The following is an 18,141-nucleotide window of genomic DNA, read 5'->3' on the forward strand; positions in this document are numbered from 1 at the left end:
TCACTAACAACCTTACATAGCTGATGATAATATTATCATCACTTTATGAAAGAGAAAACTAAAAATAAGAAAGGTTAGTGAATATGCCTGATGCCCTAGAGCTAGTAAATGACAGAACTCTGGTATGACTTCACACCACATAACCAATGGGGACACAATTGTGGTGATTCATCTGAGAGTGAAATCAGATCAATACTATCTGAGCTAATTTCTTCTGCTATTTGAATATCTTTCATCTAAAGAATGCCTGGTGTAGAGTATACACTCAGTGTGTTGAATGAATGAAGAACTGGATAGACTACGTGGATTGGAGGAATAAAGCAAACTAACTAGGGAGTTGCAGTCAAAGAGTCCTAGGAAACAGAATTTTTTCAGTTGCTGAGATCTTTAAATATTGAAAATTATCATTTAAATACTAATAAATTATTATTTGAAATTTGTATTAGCTTCTATAAAATGCTACCAGCTTAAACACATTTTTTTCTACTGTATATCAACAATAATAGCAATAAGTGACTGTTGACCTTTAGAAAAATTGAGATTCAAAAATTTAACATAGTTTATTTGATAAAGGAAGAAACAGAAGATTGTTTATAAATAGCAGGAAGACTTTTCAGAGTAAACGAAAGAAAATCACAAGTCTCAGATATTAGAGAATTTTTTTCTTTAATCACTCTATATACAATTTGGAAATTAACTATCAAATAAACTAGTATTATGGGTTTTTGTGTGGCCAGTCCACAGAGTTGTCATATACTCTCATTGCAAAACTCACCATGGACATTTAATTTGACAGCCTGAGTCACATTCCCAGCAATATTTGTGGCAACACAAAGATACATCCCACTATCTGAAGTGCGGGTTTCAGTGATCTTCATTGAACCAGAAGGGAGGAATGTGTGTCTAAAAGAAAGAAACCATATAGTAGACTATGGAAGAGGAGAATTTAAATATCCCCTATGCAGCTCCACTTCAGTATGAAATTACTACTCTGCAAGTAGTTTTTCAAACAATTTTCCCATCTGCAATGTACATCTATACACGTTAAAAGCCAGGACTTTTCATAATTATCTTGTGTATGATTTTCCTGCAAACATAAAAACAGTTTTATTTTACTTTTAAATCTTAATGGTCTGAAATTCCCAAAGAATTGTGCATCTTTCTGCTCTATAAAGCAAATGTATATTTGAGTTAACTTTGAATTTATTTTGAACGTTTTATTATTATTTTCTACAGTGTTAAAGTAAAGGAAAAGAAGATATACATGTTCTCAAAAATAGTTGAATATATTCCTCCTATTGAGTAATAATGCAGCTGGGTGAGCCAGACCTACATATAAAAATGTTATTGCATTGTGTTAAAATAGTTTTAAAGGATAGTTAAGGCTAGGTTGACCTACCTAGTACCAAGATTTCTTATACAGCTAAGTCAAATGAAGAGTGCTATTGGCCCAGAGACATGCAAATGAATAAATAGTTAAGGACAGAGTCCTCCAGAAAGACCTAAGCATATTTGAGAACTCAACATGTAATATGTAACATCAGAGGTGATATTACAAAAAGTAAGGAAAGTATTGACTATTCAAAGTGATGTCGGGCAACTGGCTCTCCAAATGGAAAAATAAAGATATAAAATTAGAGCACTACCTGATATTATTTACAAAATTTGAAATTCAGATAGATTGAAGTCCAAAATGTGAAAAACAATACTTAAAATATTAGAATTAAACATTGAAAGTTATGTTTATAATTTTCTTCATGTTAAGATACAAAAAGTACACATCTGAAAAAGAACAGATTAATACATTGTGCTCCTTAAAAACTGAAACCTTCTGTACAACAAAAGACACCACACATAAACTTGACACCACAGCAACAGACTGAGAGAAGATATTTTCAACACATATAAAAGACAAAAGATTATTATCAAAAATAAAGACCAAATTTCTACATTCAATAAGAGAAAGACAAGTCACCAGAAAACTGTGCAACAGATTTACAGGTTATTCACCAATACCACAAATGGCCAACAAACATGTAAAAGTGTTCTCAGTTCACTTGAAGTTAATCACATGAAAATTAAAACAATTACAAGATACCATTTTACACTCATCAATTGGCAAAAATTCCTAAGTCAGTCAATACCATGCACTAATTAGAACATGGAAACAGGTACACTTATATTCTGTTGGTGGATGGACAATCAATACTGTCCCTTTGGAAAGCAATTTAGCAATGCCTATGAAGCTGGAAGCAAGAGTTTGCTTTGACCAGGAATTGTAGCTCTGTATATAGGTCCTAAAGAAAGTCATGCATGAGTATACAAAGAGAAATATACAAAGCTATTCACTGAAAAGCCTTGTTTTTTTTTAAAAAAATAAACAAACTAGAATGTCCATAAATAAAGGAATGAAAAAATAAAATGTGGAATATGCATGTAGCAGTTAAAATGAATAAATGGAATCCCTATGTATAATAGTGGATAAATGTTGACTTAATAAAGCAAGTAACAAAATAATAATATACCATTTGTTACAATGGCAAATTGAAAACAGACACACAAAACAAAATTGAAAACACAGAAAACAGTAATCTACATTGTTTAAGGATGTATGTGTAGAATGCATACCAAGCTTGTGGCAGTGTTTGCCCCCGGGAAGAGAGAGAAGAAACTGCGACTGTGGAAGGGAACAATAAAACTTTCTGAACTGTATTACTGTAATTTTTTACTAAAAAACATTCAAAACAAATATTTTTTAAACAAATAGTAAAATTATATAAAGTCCTTCTTAATTTTTTTCCTTCACTGGCAGTAGGGAAACAACACTAGCATGAATTTATATCTTCATAATTATATATCAATGATTCTAACAGAAAGTTAATTATAGTCTAGTGACTAATTCTTATTTCACTAGTAACTTTTGCCTTGATGTTGGGTTAAAATAGTAACCAAGAACTAGAGACAGTGAATGTGAAATGTACATTATCTTACATAATTCTCTCAGGTAAGTATCATCCCCATTTTATAAATAGGAAATATGAGGTTCAGAGAGACCCCTTAAAAATTGCCAAAGGTTTCAGGCAAACTTTAAGTGGAAGAGATAAATTTAAACTTATGGCTGGTTGGCCACAAAGGTTGTGCTTTTAAAGCTCCAGCATTCTTCTTGTTATGTCACTTAGCCTATCAAATACAGTATATTGTCTCAATGTGCTCATATTTGTATAAGGGTTTAAGCAAGAAAACTCACAAAATCATCCAATGAAAGCCAAATCCTAGACATCAGAGTGTGCCTATTGTATTTTATTGCTCTTATGAGATTAATGGAATTCTAATGTGTGCTTACACATTGGGCTAACAGGAATCTCATACAATTCTGCTCCATTTTAATAACTACCTTATAAAATGCACCAGGGGAAAATTATGGCAAAGCTGAATGTTAGCATTTCTGACATTAAAGATGCCAGAAGCATGATTCAGATGTTATAAATACTTCCTGTAGACTCAGAGATGTACATGTGAATTATCTCAATTTTAAAAGTGATTTTTTGAGACATTTGATAACCTGAATAGGCATGGCCATCTGTCCCAAGAGGTTGATTATGTTTTCATGTGTTGCAATTCATCCCAGATCTCCTACCTTGGAGAGAACGGTGAGATGAGCTGGGTTTCTTTGGCCCAAGTAATTATGGGTGGAGGTAAGCTCTTCACTTCACATGGAAGTGTTACCTCTTCCCCTGCAAGGACGGATATCTCAACAGGCTTATCCTGGGACAGTCCTCGTTGATCTCCAAACACTCTGGGCCTTACTAAAACAAACACATGTTTTGGAAGGGAAATAGTATATTGAAAACAAAGCACAGTTTAATTTACATTAAAATGTGGACTACTAATGTTCTTAAGTAATTTATAAAAAGATGCTGTTCAGGACATAAGCTAAAACTTTCCATTAATACATTTATTGTGAGAACTAAAAGAGAAATGATGAAAAACTTTCTCTAGTAAGTAATTCCTTTTAGAACACAACGAAGAGATCAGCTACAATGCCCTCTCAGAGTCTACCATCTGTAAAAGTAAACCCTTGAAGCAGACTCCTACCCAAGACATAGCTGAGGTTTGGCTTTGCTAGGAGTGTTAACTAACTGGTGTTACTGAAGAGGGTTGGGTGCAATAAGCATACTTCTTGGGAAAACATCATAAAATTTTTCCGAAAGACTATACAATTGCATTCCTTAAAATCAGAATCTAAGCAGAAGTGATTTTGGTTGGCAGTAAAAAATGCATTTCTGTAACAAAAAAATAGAAACTTGGGGGAGCAGTTCACTTTAGGGGTACATGCATCTGGTAACAGTATTGGGGAAATAACTGTGAGTTTTGGCACAGATAGACAATGTCAATAAAAACCATTCCTCCACCAGCTCTCACCATAGACTGTTAGCTGCACTTTCCTTTTGGCATAGCCGGCTGCATTGGTGGCGGTGCAGACATACTCCCCACTCTCCTCTCCTCCAGGTGACACCACATACAGACTGCCTTCAGCCCCTGCTGAAAACTTAGCATTGCTGGTTGAAATCAGCTCTCCTTTCTGCAAAACACAGCAAAAAGCAAAGGGTTTTTTTTGTTTGTTTGTTTCAAGACCATAAAAGAGTGACGATGTCTGGAAGAGGAATAGAGAGAAAAAAACATCTCCAAGAGGGGAATAGAGTAAATTTTAAAATGCTAACTTGAAAAAAGTTATTTATGAGGAAAATCAGACAAATAAAAGTACTAAAAGTGGGCCAGGTGCGGTGGCTCACGCCTGTAGTGCCAGCACTTTGGGAGGCCAAGGCGGGCAGATCACAAGGTCAGGAAATTGAGACTACAGTGAAACCCCGTCTCTACTAAAAACACAAAAAATTAGCCAGGCGAGGTGGCAGGCACCTGTAGTCCCAGCTACTCGGGAGGCTGAGGCAGGAGAATGGCATGAACCTGGGAGGCAGAACTTGCAGCGAGCCAAGATCACGCCACTGCACTCCAGCCTGTGTGACAGAGCGAGACTCCGTCTCAAAAAAAAAAAAAAAAAAAAAGTACTAAAAGTGATATTTCTCCATACCAAATCATGTCGTCTTCATTCCAGAGCTACTTAAGAAGGCAGAGAACAGTAATGACAAGGATGGTACAGTGAATGCTTATGCTATGCCAGACTCTGTTTCGAGCACTTTACCTGAATTAACAATTTTAACACTCACAACAATCTTATGAGTAGCAATTACCGCAACCCTCATTTTGCAGTTTAGAGTATCAAAGCATGGGAGAGGGGAGTAGAGTAATTTGCCCAAGATCACAAAGCCCATCAGTGGTAGAGGTGGGGTTGAAACCCAGCAGCGAGGCTCTAGAGCCCAAGTTCTTAACTACTCTGTGCTTGGCCAAAGCACAAAGGTCAACCTGGAAATATTTCACTTTTACATTTTCCTTAAAATGCATTAAACTTCTACTCAGTGCTAGGTACTGTGCAGTTCAGGGATTAGCTTCACTGCTGTGACTTTTCTGTCCAGAATAATTTTTAAAAAAAGCTAACCTTTTAATTTATTTACAAATGTCAACACCAACTTCTCCATATTTCAGTGATTTTTAGATAGATAAAACTAGATGGTATGGCAAAACACTAGTAGTGCTGATTATACAAATGCCATACTTCATTAGCATTTCATTACTTTATATTTGCTGGGTTCAAATTCATTTACAGAAAATGTGCCATCTTTGTGGCTGTTTAAGGATGAAAGGACTTCCTCAGGAAATGGGCTTTTCTTTACTGCAAGAATACAAGTAAAAGCTGAACAACACAACAGGGATATAGAGGGGAATAAATTAGTTTGTGTATTTGTCTTACAATTTTTAGTCATACATAGAATTTGTGACTATACCATAGAACTTTATAAACAGGAAAATCCATGCAGTCATATCATTTAGAAGGAACCTTAAAAGGCCTTTAGTGAAATCACCTACTTGAGACTTGAATGGTATTAGCAACATTACAGTGAACACGTCCATAGCATAACCTGTGTGCCAGGAACTTTTCTAAGCACTTTACATCTCGTAGCAGATCCTTTTTAACCCCGTGCCACATCCCTAAGCCCTCTTCCCTCTTAATTTCAGCGCAGCTCTAGTGGACAGCTCCACATGCGCCACCAGGGTCATCCTTCTTGCACTTGAGTTTTTTTTTTTTTTTTTTTTTTTTTGGACCAGGGCCTTATGCAAAGCCCCAGAAGGCCACAGCCAGCAAGTGCAGCAGTGTAAGCTTCTCTGGGGAGTGGAGGGAATATGTCATGTATAAATACCCAACTTCCTGTCCATCAGAGGGAGCCTTCTGAGGTGCACCTATATGGTTTCTTGGAGGTTTCCTAGCACATCTGTCCAGCCACATAGGAAACCCTTTATTAACTTATCTTCTTTCCATGCTCCACTCCTGAGCCTCCTGCTCAAGACTGGGGATAACTTGCAGGTGAACTTCACACTCTGCTCTTCAGGAAATAGGACTAGATGTATCATTTACCTTGGACCAGATGACAGATGGTTTGGGAATTCCACTTGCTTTGCATGGTAAAGTTACTGGAATGCCTTCAATTGTACTGAGTATCTGCTGCCCATGTTGAATGGTTGGCAGAACTGAAAAGGTAAGTAGGATTTGGAATCTGAGCACCTGTTCTTCCATTTAACATCATCTATTTAAAGTTGAACATTTTCATTACAACATCAATGTTTGTAAAAATGAGCAATTATTTAACATTTTCTGATAAAAATTTAGGATAATCTCTGTAAAGGAGTGTGCTAAACAAAGACAATAAAGTAGTTATGATCTGAAAAATGAAATAAAAACTTAAAATCAAGTAGTAAGTGATATCTAATAAGCTGACTTTCATAACAAAAATAAGAGAGGACTGAAGAAAATTCATTTTTTTTGCTGGAAACCCAAGACAGAATTGCACTCTAAGAGCTACACATTTAATGCATATCTCCAATAACTGTCCTTTATTCATTAAGCTGCAATAAGCTGACATAAGCCTATATTCAGAGAAATGGGCTGTTTAACCACTACATATTAAATATCTATCTATACTCAGGAATCACTTAGTGAGCTACTACATTTAACCTAGATAAAGAGACTTGTTTTGTTAAGAAGAATTCATTGGTAAAACTCAAATCTTAAGAGTTTTTATTTTATTTTATTTTATTTATTTAATTAATGAATTATTATTATTTTTTTTTTTTTGAGACAGGGTCTCGCCGTGTTACCCAGGCTGGTCTTGAACTCCTGCGCTCACGCAATCCTCCTGCCACGGCCTCCCAAAGTGCTGGGATTACAGGCATAAGCCACCATGCCCAGCCAAGTCTTTTACATTTAAAAGACTAAAAGGATTCTAAGTCAATATTTTTCAGTAAGAAGAATAACATGTCTTTGACTTTAGAAAGCAACTGAAGAATTAACATGAGTAGAAGCAAAAGGAAAAGGAAGGTTAATCCCTCCATTCTGTGTAAATCATAATCAGAACCAACTCTCACAAACAGAAATCATCAATACTCGATGTTCTCAAAATGGTGGTGATTTTGATTAAAGAAGCTTGCATATATGAAAGTTCCTAACATAGTGAGAAGAAGACAATGAAAGCCCAATCTATAACAGGCATTTCCTTTCCATTCTCTGGAAAGATGAGACTGGAACTGCTCCCAGGAGCTCAATCACTCATCATTTCTCTTCCTTAAAATCAGATTTTTCAAGGATTATCATAACTACTCTGGAGAAGTTTTTTAGAACTAGAGACACCAGAAACCTCCGTGCAAAAAAATTCCTTGGAAGGCTTAGATTAGATATGCTACATACTCATATTTTCCTATGGCTGGGTTTACTCTTTAGATAATTTGTTCTTAAAGAATTGGCAGCAAATCCCCAGCCCTAAACAAAATGCCAGGCTACTCCCTAAAGCAAGAAATTTAATTTTCAGAATCATCATGGAATATTCGTCTTTCAACTATGCTGTCAATTTGTGGCAACATAGAATAAGCCATTTTGATACAAACATACTGAGTTTGACAGCAATAAAGAAAAGTGGCAAATTTAGGCAACAGTTTTGAAATCTAATGACATTTGGGTGTGGAAGAGAAGTTTCTTTTCAGATTGTCAATCTATATAAACCAATATGACAATTAAACTGTTTTGTCATTTTAATTTACATTTATACTTGTATTCATTCATTATTTTAAGAATTGGATTCACAGCCTTTAATGAGTATTCTTAAAAATGGAGACACAGAATGATGAAGGAACAGCACTGCTAATTAACATAAATACAGAGGTATAGAGAGCTGCTAGGCTGCATCTCATCCATCTGCTAAATATCTGCTAGATTTAGTTAATGCCAAATGGCTGCACTAATTTTTTAACTCCATTGACTAAATTAGTTACTCATTTTGGACTAAATTGGACAAATGAATGTTGTGAAATGATCTCTTAATTTTTAATATTAAAACTTCTTGTATCACAATACACCATATCATTGGTTTGTCTGTATCCTCGCCCCTCTGATAGGAAAGACATCATAATTAATCCTGTCATTGTTTTCACTCAAGTGAAAATTCAGCCTCAGAATCCTATCCAACACAATATTCTACGCAGTTACTAGAAGTCAAAGAGAGATAACATGAGGGCATTCCTACATTAGATTCTCAAACTAGTCTATAAGCACTGTTCAAGAAATCTATGGTCTGGTCTTCTTGAAAAATAGTTACACAACCATATCCAATCTGTCAGTATGCATTTATTCCTCTAGGTTATAACTAATTTAGTGTTGCTTTAGTATTTCTTCAAAATAATAATTCTCCAAGAATATCTAAGGTGATGTGGTGGATACTTAATGTAAAGCTGAGAATGGTGGAAGAGGCTGTTTAAGAGAAGCAGACATAACAAAAGAAAATGGTCTGCATTCATTAATATTGTCAATAGACCAAACAAAATTGGAAAACTACTGGACTCTCCAATTCACACTCTAAATAAAGAATAAATCAACTACTAAAAATAAGTATTTTGTAGTACTTTCTTCCCTCAGATATTCAGCTCTGAACACAAAGCTATTTTTAATGAAATTTTTTTTTGTTTTTTTGTTTTTTTTTAAAAAGCAATGTTGCAGAGTCTTTAAAGGAAGTATACAAAAAAGTTATGACAATTTCTTAATCTATGAAGCTGTCAATTATTTAGATGTAAAAAGCCGGTTACTGTTAGTCATGAATGGAAAAAGATTCCTTCTGGATTTTCTTATTTGTGACCTTTAAGTTATTTAACATGCAAGAAGATTGTTTGGAGCACATGAGGTGACCTTTAGAAAAGCTTAGGTCATTTCTAGCTCAAGCACAAAGGGGTCATTAGTAAGGACATGCTGGTTGCACAATCCAAAAAGAAAAGGCAATCTGGAGGGTATAATGAGTTCAGCTTGTCTGAAATTAAAATGTATTTTTAAACATAATTCTTTGAGGGCCAAGGTCACTTTTAACAATTAAGAAACCACTTACAAAAGCCCTTGGCCAGACTCAGCTGGTGACTCCCAAGAATGTCTTTTTGTGTACATAAAAAAGGGAAATCTGGAAACAACATTAACAATGTAGATATTGTTCAAGAAATAAGAAATAACAATTAAGAGAGATATCTAATTGTAATTAGAGGAACAGAGTTATTTGATTAAAATATAAGAACAACTACTTTGAGCACAGTTTGGAAACAATAACATTGGGTGTGTCTCTTACCATGCACAACCACAGAGGTAGTTTTGTTATTGGTCCCAGCAACATTACTGGCCACACAAGTATATTCACCACCATCCTGAAGCTGAACTCTTTCAATATGGAGGCTCCCATCACTGCGCACAGTGATGTAAGGATTTTGGAGCAACTTTAAGGGAAAAAAAAAGTAATATTTATTTAAAAAGAAAGGATTTGTGAGAGTCAAAAATGAATCTGCTTTTTTTTTTTTTCCCAACCGTGTTACCAAAAGTCTATAAACAAAATATTTTAATGTCCTTAAGTGAAGAATGATGAGCATAAATGTTACCAAGAGTGTGATTGTACAATTTAATCCTGATATACCTCCAAATATTATACCTATTAATATTTATCAGAGAGTTAAGCACAAGCTAAAAGAAGAAAGATATAGACATGACTTGTTTAATGTTCCTGTAAATTTTGTCATCACTCAAAACCCAAATTTCACTATAATATTTACTTTTGGCTTAAATTGTTCTTTTCCAAGAAGGCCTTATTACCACTAGCAAGCCATTTGATATTTTTATTTTGGCACATAGGCACTTACTCATGCCAAGGGAGAAGGACTTAACCTCAACACCCACCCTTGTTAGGTAACAGATGCAAATATTAGTGGACAATATGTGACATATGAATTGTGTCAGGGAGGGCTGGTAATATTTTCAGTTAAGAATGATCACCTCTAAATCGGTATCATCCATCCACACTGCATATGATACTTGTGTGCTCAAATACTATCATTCTACAAGGGCATTTATTTTTAAGTGAGGTTTGCTAATTTTTCTCAGGTTTTTATGCAAATATGAAATTTTACATCTTCTTAGATGGAATCAATTCACTTTTTTTTTTTTTTTTTTTTTTTTTTTGAGACGGAGTCTTGCTCTGTCACCCAGGCTGGAGTGCAGTGGCGCGAACTCGGCTCACTGCAACCTCCACCTCCTGGGTTCAGCATATTCACTTCTAATCAGTACTTCAAGAAGAGAGTGAGTCCCAATATTCTGGAAAATGGAAAGAAAAATGCTCTGAACCAGAAGAAAATTTATTGCCATAGATAGCTTATTTACAGAAAAAATTTCATAGAACTGTAAACATTTTTCACATCTTTTCATAAAAAAAATTTTACACTGAAAAACAATGACAATATATATCTACATTTTTATATAGTTCATAATGAAAGATATGTTTAAAGCTAATAATAATAAAGATTGATATATAAAATGGAAGAATTTTATGGGAATATTAACGTTTAACAATGTACTACAAAGAAGAGCACAAAAATATTTAAGTGCTATGAAAATAACAATACTTGCTTCAGTTCTTCTATATTCTGAAAAAAGTTCACTAGTGACACTGAATTTAATATAAAATTATCAAAATTACAACACTATTTCTCCATTTTATTAATGCCAAAATAATATGAATAACAAAAATATGTCAATAAGAAAAGCTTCGTATACTTATAAAAACATATTTTTGTATATTTATTAAATTGATAATTTTGGTGATTGGAATACATTACTTCTTACTCAAGAAAATTAGGAATGTGGGCCAGGTGTGGTGGTTCACACCTGTAATCCCAGCACTTTGAGAGGCCGAGGTGGATGGATCACTTGAGGTCAGGAGTTTGAGACCAGCCTGGCCAACATGGTGAAACCCCATCTCTGCTAAAAAACACAAAAATTAGCTGGGCATGGTGGCAGTCACCTGTAATCCTGCTACTCTGGAGGCTGAGGCATGAGAATCCCTTGAACCCAGGAGGCAGAGGTTGCAGTGAGCCTAGATCCCACCACTGCACTCCAGCCTAGGCAACAGAGCAAAACTCTGTCTCAAAGAAAAAAAAAAAGAAAAGAAAAGAATATTAGGAATGTGAATGCATGCGTTTAAAATGTTCTTACCATAGCTGAATTCTTAATCCATCGACGTTCTGGAATGGGATTTCCAGCTAACAGAGTACAGGGCAAAGTAACCTGCTGTCCTTCAATAACATTGGCCACTGAAGGACTGATTCCAATAAGTGGAGCAACTAAATCAAGAGAGAGCACAGGCACTTTCAACTCTATTTCAACCAAAAGAAAGGTAAACCACTTCACAGGCCCCAAAGACTATTAGTTATGCTATAAAAATTTGAGTTTTCAGAAACAAAATATTTACATGAAAATGGGTATGATTTTGAAAGTGAAAATTAAAGTCTCCTTCTAAGTAGGGGGAATGCAAAAGGACAGGTAATACATTACTGCAGTAGTAAAGAAGGTAAAAAAGAATGCTTATGGCATGGAAGGCCTGAAATGTCAAGCCAAGATATTTGCAATGTATTCAGTAGACAAATGGAGAGTAACTGAAAGCATTTATAAGTGGAAAAGTGGAATCATCAGGATCATTTTTGGGAGAAATATTAATCTGAAAACTGTAAGTACACTGGAAGAAATGGGATCAATAAGGATGCTGTTGTAATAGCTCAAGCAAATAATACGAGGTAGACTCTCTTAGATGGAATGGTAAAGGAGTATTGTAAATATGCCCTTCTCTAAAAATTAATGAATAAATTTAACATAAAGTAAAATCCCTAAGAAATTTTACTTGGAAAACGTATATGTAGACTAATGAAGACATATTTTAAAAACTGTGTACAAGGGTATTAATGAGAAACATGTACTGACAGATATAAAAATTACATTAAATGCTATAATAATTTAAGCAATGTAGTACTATTTCAGAAATAGAATTCTAAGGAATAGACATGGGGTCATAAACTTACTATGTGATCAAATGGGTATTTTAGTCAGTGGGAAGAGAATACTCAATAATAGATATTGCATGAAATGTCTTACTTGGAAGTAAATGATATTATATTTTTACCTATCATACACAAAAATAATTCCATGTTGACTAAAATAACAAATGTAAAAAAGGAATCAGAAAAGACCACAACTCTAATATGTGTGGGTATGTGTGTGTGTGTGCGTGCATGTGTGTATTCATATTTAGATTTGAAACAATTTATTTAAATTGCCCTTCATTTTGGAGCAGATAATCTCTAAGGTTATTTCCAGGACTAACATTCTAAGAAATATGAAGTGTGGTAGGGAAGGGAAGGCTGGTCTAGTAATTAGTCATTTATCTTCTGTTTTTTTTAAGTGGCACAGGCAAGAGATGACATAGTAAAAGAAGTCTGATGTCTTTGAAGACCATGGTATGTAGACATTCAATTGATCTTACCAAGTCCGGTTACTGTTATTGTTGTCTCTGACTGGATCTTTCCAAACTGGTTTTCAGCTTCACAAATATAGGTTCCTTTATCACTTGCCCATAAGTCTAAAAGGAAGAACTCATTTACTCATCCAATACCATCTATGGAGCATTAACTATGTGCCAGAAACAGTGCTGGGATCTGTGGATGGAAAGTGTGCACTGCCTTCTGGTAGAGGAGGGGACATACACGGAAATCAGCCATCACACCACAGTGAAATAAGTGCTGACAAAGAGTTCCAGACAGTGAGCTCTGGAAGCAGAGACAGAAGTGACTGCATGAAAGGCAATTGGAGAAGGATTCACACTGAGGTAATATCTGAGTGAGTAGAACAGAGGATGGGCAGTGCAAATCTAATCGGTTACAAAGACAAGAGCATGACTAGAATAATCATGGCCTGTACAAAGAATGGAAAGCTGCACCATCATTGGGCTCTGCACCACCACCCTGTTAGACGTTTGCAGGGGAGATTTTTTAGTTGGTGCGATGACTGGGGAAGTCTGCTGGCATTCAGTGGGTAAAAACTAGAGAGGTGCAACATGGGGCAGATTCGCAAAGAAACAATTATCCCAAGTCCAGCACAACTTTGAAGCTCCCACTGAAATGTGTGTATTTCATAACTTTGTTTGTAACTACATGAGTCTGCAACCTAATTCTGTATGTGCAGAAGAAAGACAGAACTTTGGCAATAACTGCACATCATCTTAGAAAATCACTTCACCAGCTTGGAGTTTTTGAGTCATCAATGCTATACTTCTGCATGAGTCTGAATTTGAACTATTGAATTCATAATGATGCCACAGAAATGTATCTTCATATTCTGTAGACAATGCCAGAGTATTTACATATTGAAATATGCATCATTTTAATATAAATTACTTTCCCTCATTTGTAAATGTGTTAGATATTAAAATAATTTTTATTATGTAGTTAGATCAAATATATAGAATTTTTCAAGATAATAAAATGATATTACAAAATATTTGTAATTAAATGAAATATGCATCATTTTAATATAAATTACTTTCCCTCATTTGTAAATGTGTTAGATATTAAAATAATTTTTATTATGTAGTTAGATCAAATATATAGAATTTTTCAAGATAATAAAATGATATTACAAAATATTTGTAATTAAAGAGGGTATTGGAGCCATGAGGATGGGGACTACTGAGTTATAGGTTGTGTGGGGATAGTCAGGAGACTGAAGTTGAAGAGGTGGGCTTGTACATTCTCAAGAGTATGGTTTTGTCTTGTGAGCAATCAGGAAGGAAGGAGAGGATTTTAAATAGGGGGATGGGTATAATCTTGTAAATATATGAACCAAAATAAGCAGTTTAATCTATTGATAAGATTTGAACAGAGAAAAGTGCAGCTTTCCAGCATCAATAGTCCCATACTATCTCAGATAAGGAACCATGACAAAGTTTCTACTCCTCTGCTAACCATATGCATCTAATTGTAGAACTGCATCTGGTAAATTAAGGCAGCATCCACTCTAAATAGCAAACATTCATTTGGAAATAAAAATTCAGCAAACCACCCAATTAATAAATCATACATTAGTTCTAACCAGGATATTTTTCATATTATGAATTCTTGGGCTAATTTGTGTAGAAATACAACATACCATGAGAACCAAGTTTCTAATTACTAATTTCCTTCCAGACAATTTAATTTCGACAATTAGGCAACTGTTGCTCAAGATATTGAGCTCTTTTATTCTTCCTTTTCTTTTGTCTCCTTTAATCAATTTGTTTTCAGGTCTCACTTTTTATCAACATCTGGGTTGTTTCTCATCATCAGTCTTTGGGCTTTTCAATGTTCCCTTTCTCTCATCTCTCTTCCTATCTTGTTAGCGGTGTTGTTCTGAAACAGTACTTTCATGTACCTTTTCCTGCCTATCAAACTTGGAATGGGGCTCTCTAACTTCTAGCTCATCAAATCCATTTTTTCACCTGGACATTCAAGTCATGCACAATCTGACCCAATCTGATGTGTACTTCCCAGTAGCTCCTTTTATGGGCATCCACTCAGAGAATGGACTGCAAACTACCTGAGTGAGGGACCCTATATCTGACTCTGTCCACCACAGAGCTCACCACAGAGCTGAACACTGAAGCACTTGTTATTAGACAATTTAATTTATATCTGGAAGTTTAAGTGGCCAATGCACATTTAATATTGTTAATAAACTTGGGCCAGGCATGGTGGTTCACGATTGTAATCCCAGTACTTTGGGAAGACGATGTGGATGGATCATTTGAGGTCAAGAATTCGAGACCAGCCTGGCCAACATGATAAAACCCTATCTCTACCAAAAATACAAAAATTAGCTGGGTGTGGTGGTTCACACCTGTAATCCCAGCTACTCAGGAGGCTAAAGCAGGACAATTGCTTGAACTTGTCAGGTGGAGTTTACAGTGAGCCAAGTTCATGCCACTGCACTCCAGCCTGGGCAACAGAATGAGAACCCGTACCCACCCAAAATATAAAAATAAAAATAATTAAAATAATTAACTTAGCAGTAACTGATTGAAAACTTTCTATAAAATACCCCAAACATCCCATTATTTTTAAAAACGCAATTAATTATCTAAATGCTTTTCCTCCTCTGGTAACACCATGCAATTATTCTTAGCATTATTTGAAAAAATAGAAGGTGCTTCCAAATATCTGAATACTGAATAGCTTATAAAATTTTTAGATAAGAAAGTATTTGACTTTTGTGGGGGTGGCAGGGATCTTTTGCTTCAGGTGGATATAGCTGTTAATAAAGGAGTTTCCAAAGCATCCCTATGTTGCTATGTACTGTGTGACAAAATAAAAAAAGTTAACTAATAGTAATATTTTATCTTTCTATACAACAATTGTTACAAGAATCAAGGTAATGTGAACACTTATCTATGTAAAGGCTCAGGTGACTCTATTTGCAATAAGAAATGGTAAGATATGAAGAAGTCATATTGTTTCATAAGCCCTTATGATAAATTAATGACATACATTTGAATAAAATATAACTCATTTATGACAATTCCTGTATATAAAATGCCAGTACTATTTCAAAGTAAAATGCAATGAACATAAAATGTGTTGGCAAGATTAATATACTATTTTAAATAGCAATACCTATGTATAAAACATAAGTGTATAACATAAGAGTACATATTCATACAAAATATATTTCCTTCAACCTACTTAAAATAAAGAGAGCTCCTGTTCTTAGTTGGCTGATGGAACTAACTGAAAAAGGTCTTGAGAAAATTGGCATGTTGTCTAATCTTCGCCATTTGATTGCTGGTTCTGGATAACCCTGAACATAACAAGGTAATGTCACATTTGAGCCAATTTCCACAGACACGTCAGCAGGTTCTTGTATGAAAACTGGAGGTGCTGGAAGACATTACAAACAACAAAAAAGTCATTGGTATATTATACAGGCATATTAAACATAAACTTAAATATTAAACCATCAACTCATTGAATTTGAATTATTGTTCATATTATATTGTAAATTTACCCCGTTGATATTCCTCTCTTAGGTAAAAACAGTGGGTGTTTCTTTTTTGCTTTATAAATGAACAGAGACACTTAGAAGCCCAACCATTTCCTTAAGGTGATAGATGATAAAAAGCATGGGACTTCAAATTATAATTACCTTAAATAAAGAGATCTTTCATTCTAAAAATTTGTTTTCAATTTTAGTTTATGTCAAATTGCTCAAACTTTAAGACTATCTTATAAATAAGTTGGCTTTATAATAAGATATTTCTGACACTTTCCGTAACTTACTCCTTTGGTTGAATTTTTAAATTAATTTATAACAGAGTTCATTCTTCTATAATCACTATATAACAAGCTAACACTACTTACTCCTAAATTATATCCTTGTTCAATATCATATTCTTGCTTCTCATACCTTTCACATTTTTGAATTAGAGAAATTTAAATTTGAGAATAAATAATACGAATCAAAGTAACACAATGTAGTATTTGATAAAAACAGAATAGGAAGAGTTTAATATCTTAGAATTAAGAAATGATTCAGAAACTATAAAAATTATAGATAAGAGGCTACAGATATCCACATAATTCAGGTAACCACAGAGATCAGGGAGGAAGACATAGAAATACATCAGAGGCACATCTTGGAAAACATAGGAATCCTGTTTAGGGAGGATACTGTCAGCAAGTTCAAATAGATGAGGCTCTCAATACATCCTGGAAACTTACAGGTGATGAGACACCAGGCAAGAAGAAATATACAGGGTACTTTTGGAGGCAATGGATGAAACCTGCTCATATAGGACTCTAAGAGGTGTACCCTAGGGAAGGCTCCTTGATAAAGTCAAGGTTAAATCTTGCTTAGAAATGATAATTACCACTTACAGAGTCAGAGGTTGTGTTAAGTGCTGTCAATTACTATCTCATTTAATCTTCACAATATCTCTACGGGGTAGGTATTGTTATTACTCTGATTTTATAGATGAAGAAACTGAAACACAGATAGTTAATTTGCTAAGTGTCACATGGAGTTGAATTATGGAAGCAGGATTAAAAGCCAAGTCAATTCAACTTTGGAGTCACCATTCTTTGTGATTATATTAACTTCCCCTTTTCTATGGGTTCTCACAACTGCTCATAGTCATACTAGTTAGCAGACTCATTAATATTTCTACAGAGATCACTTTTCTTCCCATGGGAATTCTGGAGTTGATGTACAGTTGTCTCTCAAGCAGCATTAGTGCTTTTTTAGCATAAGTTAAAGAACCTCCTCAACTTTGCAGCCTCATCTCCTATTATTTCCCTTTATAAATGTTACTACCTGGGCAATCAGCATCCCTTGTTCTTCTCCAAACAAGGACTGACCTTTCTCATATCACTACCTTGTTATTACCATCTCCCACAAATGTAATGTCTATTATTGATCTCTGGCTGTTGAAATATTGGCAATCTTTTAATCTGGTTTAAAAGGCCCCTCCTCTATGATGCCATCTCTTACCAGTTGAGATGAGCATGATTTCTTCCCTCTCTAAAGTTTCAGAGAACTCACTCTCTACCATTCTCATAGCAATCACCACATTCAACCTGTTGTTAGACTACGTTTGTTTT

At 34.8% G+C, this 18,141-nt stretch overlaps 1 protein-coding gene across 4 annotated transcripts in view; it reads right to left on the minus strand.

The window, feature by feature from the left end:
- HMCN1 (hemicentin 1) overlaps positions 1-18,141 on the minus strand; it is a 446,669-nt gene that overhangs the window by 197,630 nt on the left and 230,898 nt on the right. For all 4 annotated transcript variants that reach the window (XM_024256979.3, XM_002809691.5, XM_024256990.3 and 1 more), the window contains 8 exons: positions 16,228-16,422; positions 12,999-13,094; positions 11,678-11,805; positions 9,768-9,912; positions 6,530-6,642; positions 4,423-4,582; positions 3,638-3,806; positions 776-903 (listed from right to left, as the gene is read on the minus strand). In XM_024256979.3, coding sequence (XP_024112747.2) covers positions 776-903; positions 3,638-3,806; positions 4,423-4,582; positions 6,530-6,642; positions 9,768-9,912; positions 11,678-11,805; positions 12,999-13,094; positions 16,228-16,422 — 1,134 coding nt within the window. The remainder of the gene's footprint in view (positions 1-775; positions 904-3,637; positions 3,807-4,422; positions 4,583-6,529; positions 6,643-9,767; positions 9,913-11,677; positions 11,806-12,998; positions 13,095-16,227; positions 16,423-18,141) is intronic.

This window comes from Pongo abelii, chromosome 1 (assembly GCF_028885655.2).
Source record: "Pongo abelii isolate AG06213 chromosome 1, NHGRI_mPonAbe1-v2.0_pri, whole genome shotgun sequence".
NCBI classification, from domain to species: Eukaryota; Metazoa; Chordata; class Mammalia; order Primates; family Hominidae; genus Pongo; species Pongo abelii.